Source organism: Squalius cephalus (assembly GCF_949319135.1).
Source record: "Squalius cephalus genome assembly, chromosome: 1".
Classification (NCBI taxonomy): domain Eukaryota; kingdom Metazoa; phylum Chordata; class Actinopteri; order Cypriniformes; family Leuciscidae; genus Squalius; species Squalius cephalus.
The window spans coordinates 36,394,795-36,406,953 of NC_137122.1; the positions used below are offsets into that span (position 1 = coordinate 36,394,795).

The following is a 12,159-nucleotide window of genomic DNA, read 5'->3' on the forward strand; positions in this document are numbered from 1 at the left end:
GCTGGTGTGTGCCCATGAGGAATAGCAATGCTTTTGTTGGTAATCTTTGCACGATCAACCTGCCCTGTTCTGTGTCTATGACTCAGATCTCCCTGATCTCCAAAAGACACTCACTCAATACCGCCTGCATGGATGCCCTCACTCACCCCTGCAAGGGACCAACCTCAGGGTCGCAGACCCACAGGGTGAAGACCCCTCCCTATCCACCAAAACACAGCCTCTTGAGAGACTCGCCTCAGGTAATGTCAGTGACAAAAAAGCCCACCTGCATATTTGTATTCAGCCAGTCGCACACCTGAGATCTGCTGCACTTTTATTCGGCTCCGTGGGATGATTCTCGTCGCAGACGTGCAGCTGTCCACCTGTTTGGAGGTCCTATGTGCTCCAATTTCTCTGGGCCTTCAGTCTGACGGCTCAGCTCTCACTCACATTGGCCCAAATCAAGCAATGCTGCCCTATTGAAGATGAAGAGGTGCAGCCTGGAGCTCATACGCCACAGACAGGGCTCCTATTGATTTTATAGCACAAGCTGCTGGTAAGCTGTGCTCTCTCTGGCATACTAAATTCCCTTCCCTTCTAGGGGGGCTTGATGAACTGCCCAGATAGCTCTCACTCATTCCTCTTGTCAGAAGCACTTGAGCTAGATGAATGTCTTACCTGTGCGTCGTGTGCTGTGCATGCGAGTCACTTAAATGTTTCCCGGCAAAATCTTGAGGCTTTTTACCCCCGTCTATGATGATGAGTGGCTTTTTTTGAGAGAGTGTTTTAAATGCTTTTCTAGGCTTTGCTGTGGAGGATTTATCTTCGGATGTGTGAAGACACATACCTGTCACTGACCTCTCAATAAATGTAAATAGATAGGCTAATAGTTAAACATCATGGATACAATTGTTTAATAGGGTATATAATAGGGCACTGAATGGGTGTACCCTCATTGTGTTAAAGTCAACATGAAATTTTACATAATATGACTTATTTGTGATGTTTATTGAAAAATACCATGAAAAGTGATTCCTCAAGGCTCCAGACTGCAACTAAAATAGTCTCAAATGCGGCAAAAAAAGAGTGACAACCGATCGCCGAACCGACAGCCGGGAAAGCTTAATGTGCGTTCATATGCAGATTCGTCAGATATTATCTTGATAAGCCACCTTTCCACTTTCTCCAACATGCACATACGATTGTTACATTTCAAATATATCCACACAAAACAAATGACCAAAAATACATTTGAAAGAAAAGCATAGTAGGCTTTCTAGGGCTAATCAACTAAATTAATATTTACATAATTATTTATTAATGCCAGTTTTAGAGAAATTGTAGAGAAAATTCTAACCTCATGCTCACAGTTTCACAACTGGTCAGTCAGCTGCATACACAGTTCAACACACTAGAAGCTCAAAACAAACCTCCGAAAATTCAGTATACACATGTGAACACAGCCCCTGTATTACTCCACAATGGAAAAGGTGGAAAAGGCGACTTAGAGTCTGCGTCAAAGTTTCATTCACAGCACGAGCTGTGATGTTTGATTCATGAGAAAATTATTCATATAAACCAGTTAATTTGAATGAAAAGATTCACGAAACAGCCTTGAACTCACTACTTCACTGAACTGCGAGTCATTTTTCATTATAACTTTATTGCAACACAAGGTATTCTAAAAAAGGGTAGTTAGGTGCAATTGTAATTAGTATGGAGCCCTATTGCTGACATTAGCCGAAAAGGAAAACCAGTTAGACTTTTCATGAAAGTTTATGAATAAACATTTTTATTATATATATATATATATATATATATATATATATATATATATATATATATATATATATATATATATATATATAATGTATATATATGTTTATTATACATATATATGTATATATATTACTTAATTTGGAATAATGTGCACCGATTGTACCTGTAATGTGAATTAAGAAAGTAAATCGGGTCGATTTTGATTTCATGTTGACTTTAATATTTTTCCATCCCTGATTCTGAACCAAAACCCTGTTTGTGCATTATTTCAAATAAGACGGTCAGTTTGCACACGTTTTGTGAAGAAGACAAAGAGTGCATTGTTGGCATTCTTGAAACTGACTTTATTTTTCTAAATCTTTAAATATCTCTCCGACTATTATCTTTATTGATGTAAACTACTGTATTTAAAAGGTGTGCTTTTTTTTCTACAGCACGTATCGAGCTGAGACTGCTGTTTTCATTGAGAGGTCACGTACACAATGTTGCAGGCCTAAGTGGTGAGTGACAGGGCCTAAGACTCTATGGATGTGATTGGCTGAGCAATAACAGTCCTGGTAAAGAGGAGCTGATGCGATATTGTGATGGAGATGAAGGAGCAAGCGAGCGAAAGCGATGGGTGCTCGGAGTAGGCAGAAGAGACAGGCACTAGGTGCTCTGAGAGAGACTTGAAGGGTTAAACTGTTCAACTGTGCCGGACGCACTCTGGTGGACTCCTTCAAATATGAAACACTTAGTTTTGGACCCAGAACAGCACGATTTCACAACATAAAGTGGATCCAAACAAAAGGCAACATTTACAGTAATATTTCCAGTGAGGCGGCAGATCTTTAGCATGACTTCAGTAAGCTGAATGAAATAAAACTGGAGATGAGCGACTGGCTTGCATGAATCTGAAAGCTAAAGTACATGCACGTCAGCTTTTGGGGGTTCTGAAATGAGGTGAATTTCTGGAAAAACTACATTGTTATAGATGTTTCAAGATCTACTTCCATTTCTACCTAACTGACACATGGATTAATAATTGTGACCAATGCAAAGGAAAACTTATAGTATACATTATATCATCACGTCTGAATGTGTTTTTCTTTCAATTTAACAATTTTAAGGGCAGATTTGTTGTTTTCTCTGTTCGCTAAACTTCTTTAAAGCCCTTGTATGCTTGTTGTTTGAAAACCAAAAGCCCTTGGAGTTTAATATTAATCAGTATGATATTGATAACATTAACTAAGCAACTAAAGTACAGTATACATTTATATTTTGTAGTTAAGTTCAGTATAGCATTGATGTAGCATTAATGTAGATAGAATGAGCAGTATATATTTTCAAAGAGGTGTTGCATGTTCATAAGCATAGCGTTTGTTGTTTGGACTGGAACCTGAAAATCCCATCAGCCCATTTAGAGGCTTGTCTATTCATGATATGTGAAGGATCCAAGTACATAGGGCAGGTCCTTTTGACTCTTGATGCCCAGCTTTTGGTGAACAATATTTTCTCTAAAAATATTTCAACAATACACAATTAAGAAATCTACATTTGGCAGCCAACTGCTTTTCTTTCGCTAACAGATGAAGAAAACTCTACAGCAATAATGACCACAATATCCATATTAATAAGCACAAGGGCCTCCAATAAACCTGTTATCAAGGAAATCTCACAGAAAACCTTTCGCTATATATTATTATTATTTTTTAAATCTCAATGAAAACAATGTAATACCAAAAAACTTTGGTGGGCTAAAATATCATATTTAATAACACGCACTTTAACCCTGTTATAAAAGTTTATGCAGGGGAATCTGGGGTGTTTGAAATGGAAATATTGGGAGTAAACGTAAAAAAATAAAATAACTGCGTGAATGGCATGCAGAGCCCGGCCAAGTAGCCCGTGGGCAGTGTGTACTGTAGGTGGGATGAGTGGGGGTGATCAGCATTAGACAGTGGCACTAGTTGTGGGCTCAAGTTACGACCCGGGAGAGAAACCAACAATTGTATACAATCTTGTGATTGTGAGGCGGCACTCACAGCTATGGGCTACTGAGCTGTGCATAAGGCGAGTATCGGGACAGCCTTTCGGTTCATCAGTCAGAAGCGGAACAATCCTCCCCTCAGAGGGCGTCACAGTTTCGCTGGGCTACCTTTGTGCACTTTAGGAACTTCAATTCCAAAATGAATGACACTAAGGAGAGGACTAGCATTCTACTCGAGTAGCCCTTAGGGGAAGGGATGTGTGACTCAGGAGAAACAACAGAAACAGTGACTGAAAAATGAGGATTAAAAGGAAGCACCAATGATCTAACAATTACCATCTATATTATATATACTGTTATAGAAAGAGGGTTATAGCCCTGCAGGCCTCGAGTGAATTCTTCTTCCTGCTGGGGTCCAGCTCAAGTCTGTGGTTGTAACGTCTTGGCCATGGCACTTCCTCTGTGCTTATACTCTCTCAGACTGGAGTGGTCCTCCTGTTGGCAGCATCTTTGAAGTCCTTAGCGTTGGAGTTGTGAGCCTGCAAAAACTCCCTCTCGGAGTTGAGCAAGGCACCCATTGCCGCCTTGGAGGGATCCCTGGACAGGGTGTACATGGAGATGTCTGCCGCAGCGGGGCCCGTGTACCCGCTCTTGCCCATGGGCGAAGCGTCACGAGAGGCGGGCTCACTGGAGCGGCAGCTGGAACGCCGGCGGAAACGGTAGCGGTAGCTGGGGATGCGACTGAAGGCCGATTTTTTGATCAGCTCGGTGCGGGACTTGGCACGCAGCTTCCGGTGTTTCTCGATGAACATGTGCACGGCGAGCACGCCCACCATCTCGGCCATTATGAAGGACAGGGCGCCGAAGTAGAAAGACCAGCCGTACGAGTAGCTCTTCTTCGAGTCGCTCTGGCCCGGGTCACCTGAATTGGCAGATATGTACACGATAATGCCGATGATGTTACTTAGGCCTGCGTGAAGAGTAAAAGCAGAGGAGAGGGCGAGAGAGAGAAAGTTATGGCTCAGCACGCAGCTGTGGCTCATCATTCCGTATCATTACACAAGAATGCATCGCTTATCAGCCATGCGGAACAAAGAAAAAAAAAAGAACAATTGAAACATTTTAATTAGCTTTTTATCATCGCCATCACATTGAAGGATAAATAATTACCAGTTTGCAGTTGAATATTTAGATCATAGCCAATAGGATGAGGCGATTTGAAGCACATTGTTGTGTGCAAAGCAACGCTCAGTCATCGGCAGTGCGTTCGCTGCAATCATGAGGATTGATTCATCATAATTCAGTTCTAGCGGAGGGAGTTGGGCTCATTTGTGTGCTCATGAGGTCCTAATGGGGCCTTCTCTAAATATTTGACCAACATGCAGTTCTGTTTGAGGATCCCCGTCTGCCACCCCATTCCAGGCCAGAACTACAGCAGTGGGTCAATATGCTGGCCTGCTGTTTGTTTACACTGCTCTAGCCGGCCCATCCATTTCCTTTGTCAATAATCAGAGTTAATCTGGGAAGTCAACACGGATCTGCAGAGTCTATGGGGAGAACGACATCCTAACCTGTCTGTGAACTAATCTATTTTCAACATGCTGTATTCGGAACCCAACGATACTTTCTATAATGTGGGGAAGCCCTGGATTGGACAATTGACTGTGGTAAGAGTGAAATATGCTAAAGCTAAAACTATAAACAGGCTGAGAGCGCTCGCACTGATGCCGTGGGTTTAATCTCTTACCAGCAGAGACAAAGAAGATTCCAGCACTGAGGATGACATTGTGTCTGCTCCTGTAAAACTCACTGGCAGCCACACACAAACCTCCCATGAACAGAAGCCCAACGCTCATGATGGGGAAGATGCTGGACGCTCTCACCGCTCCTGAGGGATGATACAAGCAAACCCAACCAAATTAGTGTCACTGTAAAAAGTACAGACTGGGAGACTCACAATATTTTTGTGATCACACTTTTACAATACAGTTCACATGTCAGGAACTATATTTTATATTCAGCAGAAGGATGCCACTCAATTTGCTTAAAATTTTGTTTCTTTAACATTTTTATTAGATAATAATAAGTATTTTGAATAAAGCGCTAAAAAGTACTTAATTTTGCTGTATGGAAAAAAGCAACCTAGACATTCGGCTAAATAACTCCTTTAGAGTTCCACTGAAAAATCAAACATTTCAAACAACATGAAGGTGAAAAGATCATGACATTTTTGGTGAGCTATCCCTATAAGATTTACTGACATAATTACTTATTTTATGATACACATAGGTTGGTATGTTTTAGATTTATGGTATAAATCAGACTGTCTCCTCTGCTCTTCTCTCATAGATGTTAAGAGAATTAAAAAGCAATACAGAGGTATTTGGTCTAATAACCAAGCATTTGAAGGTTCCATCCCGAGTGAGCCATCTGATGGTGCTCTGCCAAAAGAATGTCTGTGTTCAGTTAAGTCGTCGCAGATTTGAGCACTGCAACACACAGCATCTGTCCAAAATGCCTCATACTTCCATCCAATTATTTGCGGACAGTTCTGTATCAGAAAATGCAGCACACATGGGGCTTCTCAGACTAGCTGAACTCCTCGCTCCTTTACTCTGCCTCAGATCAAGCTTGATCAGCCTCTTCAGAAACAGGATAAAAGCTAAAGGAGGGGCGTCTGAGAGTGTCAGGATCAATGTCAATAGCCTAGTTGACTGCCCTTATCAGTACTCTATTGCTATGCATACCGCAGCACTGCAGCATTTGCCCTTCTGAGCGCTTATCCTCTAAGAAATAAATATTTTGGAACAAGAGGGGCAATCATGTCTACAGATGAAATAACCAGTGAATGTGATAGGAAAATGCATTTGTTCAGCTTTTTCTGAAATTAGCTTTTACATTATCCTTTACTGCATACATGTAATAATTGACATTGATGTTTATATTTACAACGAAACACTGATAGCTATGTAAATCCACTCTTTATAAAAACAATGCAAATCAATGAACCATTCATGCAAAAACCTAAAGTTTGTATGCGCTGTAAAGAAGTGTTACACAGTCAGACTTGCATGCATGAAGGAAGCTGACAGAATGTGACAAAAGCACTTATACATTTAAAAAAAATATTAAAAAAAAATAATAATTTGGATATACTTATTTTTTATAAAGATATCTGAAACAATGTGGTGGACATTTTACGGCGCTATATGCCAAAATTACTATTTGTTTTAATGGCTCTTAAATGCTTTGACCGTTTTAATAGATAAATACATTAAAATAAATCAGGGAATAAATAGGTATAACAAGTCAAAATTATTAGGAAGGGAATCCATTGTAAAACAAATAAACATGTGGATGATCTGCTGTGGCGACCCCTAATGGGAGCAGCCAAAAGAGAGAGAATAAGTCCAAATTAATGACATAATTATGTTTTCTTGCAAAACCACTGAAGTCCCTCTGTGTGACTGTGTTGAATTTCTTTGAACTGCAGTTCACTTATTCCTTTTCCTATCACTCCAATTGAAATTTCAATTCAATATCATGTATGGTCTTTTCAGTTAAAGGAAGCCAATTCCTAAATGATGAATTCTGAAAAGTGGAGTAACGAGCAAAAATCTTTTACTTTTGCCATTTAGTCTATGATAAAAGAATACATGACTTTAAAAGTTGTTTGAGCATTAAACAGATGTGCATTCATTGATGATCAAATGGGGTCAGTTGTTTATGAAGGCAACTGCAGTATGGTTTCATTGTCTTTCTATAACAAATGTCACTCTCCTTCCCTCTTCTTCATTTCTCTCTTTCCTCAGTGGATCAGCAGTCTCCCATGGCACACCTCATTAATATATTGGTGCCCAGGGGAAGACAAAATACTCCTCCATCATCCAATTTTCCTGCCATCCTTGAAAAATGGATCAGTGGCCGAGCTGTGCTTAATTACAGCTGGAAACGGGAGATATTTATTGAAGAGGATTGTACAGAGCATTAGCATGCAACAAAAGGGATGACATCTGCGTCCTTGATGGGTCCATCGCCTCGCTGACAGGTAAGATCTACGTAGGGCAATACCTCTGTGGGATGACTTAAACATTTATTTGTGCTTGGCTGAGACTTCCAGTTTGAAAACTGGATGGATGGGCCTCTCTGGCTAACAAGCCGAGGTTATCAGCCTAGCAAATCCCCTGAAGTCTGTGCGGTGGGCATTTTGTACACAAAGATGTGCAGGGCAGAATGTGAAATGCCCATCTGAACCCGCATGCAGAGCATGTTAGGCCAGAGGACACGGCCCTCTGCTTCAAATGAATAACAGAGAAATTAGAACAATGCTCATAGGGAGAGACAGTCATCTCAAGGGTAACTAAAGTACACTATGAGAGAGACAGATAAAGATCGAGGGAATCAGAGGCAGAGAAATGAACCATTTTGACTGCATTTCCTTCATAATCAGCTCCACATTTTGCTCACAAATGTATATTTATAGTGCTCATGAATGTATTTCACTGCATTGTTTACTGTGAATGACATACCAATAGCAGGATAAACAGAGCAGCGAAAGGAGCTGTAAAGCAAAGCTTTAAACTATGCCTCTGGTCTCCTGTTTTCTCTCTATCATGCCTTTAAAGTCTGGGTAGGATGTCTGTATTTTTGGTCTGCACAAACAGTCATGCCGACACTGATCACGCTAGACTCATCTCCAGTGAAACTTCAGTCTAAGACGTCTAGTGTAAATAGTTATTGGCTGTGGTTTGTTGTTTACATGCAGTAAGATCTCACATCACATCAGTCTCGCCATAAATCTCCAGTGTGGAAGGCTGCTGTTGGACTCGTTATTAAAGGAACAGTTCACCCAAAAATGAAAAATTACATTGCTGCCATTATTTACTCACTCTCTTGCCATTCCAAACTCATATGCTTGTATTTTTCGTCGCACAGAACACAAAGAAGAATTTTATTTTGAAGAATTTTCACTCTCTACATGCAACAACAGCACATCGTTGCTGTCAGAAGGAAAAATGCATGTTATAGAATTTATTGTGAATGATTCATCTGTGTATATTTTTATTTTCTTTTTTGACCATATAATTTCAAATCGATTAATCACGATTAATTGCATAAACATAAAATTGTGTGTTAACACACATATATATATATATATATATATGAAGAGTTCAGATGCAAAAGCCTCTAAGTTCCATCTGAAATTTTCTTCTAGAATGATCATTTTTATCAAGCTTGTATATTTAAGTTCAATAATTTCACTTAAATGGCAATGCAAATTACCCATTAATTGTCATTTAAGTGAAATTACTTAAATTAAATATACAAGCTTTATAAAAATGATCATTCTAGAGGAAAATTTCAGATGGCACTTAGAGGCTTTTGCATCTGAACTCTTCATATATATATATATATATATATATACATACAGGTGCTGGTCATATAATTAGAATATCATCAAAAAGTTGATTTATTTCAGTTATTCCATTCAAAAAGTGAAACTTGTATATTATATAGACTCATTACATGCAAAGTGAGATATTTCAAGCCTTTATTTGTTATAATTTTGATGATTATGGCTTACAGCTTGTGAAAACCACAAAATCAAAATCACAGAAAATTAGAATATTACATGAAATCACACAGTAATTACACAGTAATCCTATGGTCATTGAACCAGGTTTTGGTTCTTTTGGCAGTGTGGGCAGGTGCAAATCCTGCTGGAAAATGAAGTCAGCATCTCCATAAAGCTAGTCTGCTGAAGGAAGCATGAAGTGCTCTGGAAATGTCCTGGTAGACGGCTGTGTTGAGTGGACAGCACAGTGGACCAACACCAGCCGATGACATGGCTCCCCAAACCAACACAGACTTTGGAAACTTCACACTGGACTTCAAGCATCTTGGATTGTGTGCCTCTCCATTCTTCCTCCAGACTCTGGGACCTTGGTTTCCAAATGAGATGCAAAATTTGCTCTCATCAGAAAAGAGGACTTTGGTCCACTGTGCTTTATTAAATCCAGAGTCAACGCAGGCGTCGACCAGGACATTTTCAGAGCACTTCATGCTTCCTTCATTCTCCAGCAGGATTTGCACCTGCCCACACTGCCAAAAGAACCAAAACCTGGTTCAATGACCATGGGATTACTGTGTAATTACTGTGTGATTTCATGTAATATTCTAATTTTCTGAGATTTTGATTTTGTGGTTTTCACAAGCTGTAAGCCATAATCATCAAAATTATAACAAATAAAGGCTTGAAATATCTTACTTTGCATGCAATGAGTCTATATAATATACAAGTTTCACTTTTTTAACGGAATTACTGAAATAAATCAACTTTTTGATGATATTCTAATTATATGACCAGCACCTGTATATATATAATATATATATATATATATATACAGTATATATAATATATGTCTCTGTGTGTGTGTGTGCACGCGTATCTCAGTATATACACTTACATATACTGTATATAAACACACACACACACACACACACACACACACACACACACACACACACGAACCCACAAATGGACCCACACAGGACCCACAAATGAACCATACTCAGACCACCTCTCTTTTGAGGTTCAATTGAGTCCCCCTTTAAATTCTGATTCAGTTTAACTGACCTAGGTTTGGTTCATATGTGCAAACACCCTTAGTCACCCTAAACCATGCCCCTCAACAATCAACTGCAAGCTCACCTTCATTTTTGAGTGCAAAGCCCACATCTCAAAATCCAAACAACAACTGATGCATAGATCCAAGTCCCCACCCTACATTTCTTCTTTTTCGATAATCTGTACATCATGATATGGAAGAAAAGATCTGACTGTCGCTACTTCCGTTTCATTGTGACTAGAAAGTATGAGAGGAACGTGACTACATTCTACTAACATATAGGAGGCTTATATGGTACTAGTACATGGCACATTTCATTAGAATGCATAACCCCTATAATTGCAAGGATGGTTATCACTTGCCCCCACTTGACTGGTATACTTGTCAAAAGTGTATATAATTTAAAAAATATATCATTATCATTAAATCATTATTATGCAAATAACATTATAATTTATAATTGCACCTCTAAATGCCTGTTAATGTAAAAGGTCTAATTATAGATGTCCAGGGTGTATTTATGGGTCATTAGCAGCACTGTGAGTATTCCCTCTCCCCACATATTTATTTAAATTACATCCTATTGATTTGCCTGCTTTTGATGAATGAACGTAACTGAGAAAACCACTGGTAATTTCACAATTTTTTTCCCCCTGCAATTTTATTAAAAAAACAGACATAAAATAAAATAAATAAATGTGGTTAGATGGTGGGGAACACATGAAAATAATTCATTTTAAAACAAATAAAAGTTAAATAAAAGACTTGTCCCGTTTGATGCTGCGCCATCAAGGTAGCAATAGTTTTCTCAGTAATGTTCATTCATGCGTAACGATTCTTGTTTTACTAAATGTAACGTAAATGTTTTACGTCTGTGTTTCACAGGAAAAATCCAGAATTCAGGTTTGGAACAACATGAGGGTGAGTAAATATTGAAAGATTTTTAATTTTTGGGTGAACTATCCTTTTAATGTGTCACTGTATGCACTGCAGCAGAGATTCATAATCACAGGAATCTGCTGGGCGCCTCATCATAAATTATGTTATTGACATATGCATTAAAACACGCAAGCAAAAACACACAACTGAGAGAACAAACATATTCCAAGAATATGTACGAATTTACATGGGGAGCCAGTTAAAGAAGATGTCACTTAAATAGTACAACCAAATGACCATGACAGTGTAAAGGCTTTGGGTAAGCATGATTTATCACTAAGCATAAACCATGACATGCTTGAATGCGTGCATCTACTTTGTTCGGCTTCAGTCACCAAGCAATTTCAAGACATGCTGCACCTAATCTATACAATGGTAAAAAGTGTGGAGGTCATTGCAAAAACTGAAGAAACCTAGCAGGACTAAACAAGAAAAATCCATCTCACCAATATGACCCTTCTCTATGCACATGATCAGTCTGGGTGATTGTGAGACAGTAAGATGTGTGAATAAGATGTGTGTTCGTGGACTTCTGAAAGTTCTCTCTCTGGGTTGGAGTTTTTATTCAAGTATAAATTCATATGTCATTTGACTTTTAAATGGTTTATGAGAACACCATTTATTCAGTGCACAACCAATACTACAATATTGCTATATGCTACAATATTATATCATTCAATATTTGTGGTCAGAAAGATTTTTTAATGTTTTTGAAAGAAGTCTCTTATGCTCACTAAGACTGCATTTATTCGGTCAAAACAACAGTAATATTGTGAAATAACTATTTTCTATTGTAATATATTTTAAAATGTAATTTATTAATTTTCAGCAGTCTTCAGTGTCACTTGATCCTTCAGAAATCAT

General features: G+C 38.8%; 1 protein-coding gene across 1 annotated transcript in view; it reads right to left on the bottom strand.

Annotated features, from left to right (window-relative positions):
• Positions 1–1,995: 1,995 nt before the first annotated feature.
• cacng3b (calcium channel, voltage-dependent, gamma subunit 3b) overlaps positions 1,996–12,159 on the bottom strand; it is a 33,911-nt gene continuing 23,747 nt past the window's right edge. The window contains exons 3-4 of the mRNA XM_079891428.1: positions 5,475–5,615; positions 1,996–4,697 (exon numbers count right to left, since the gene is read on the bottom strand). Of these exons, the coding sequence (XP_079747554.1) occupies positions 4,204–4,697; positions 5,475–5,615 (635 nt within the window). The 3' untranslated portion in view covers positions 1,996–4,203. The remainder of the gene's footprint in view (positions 4,698–5,474; positions 5,616–12,159) is intronic.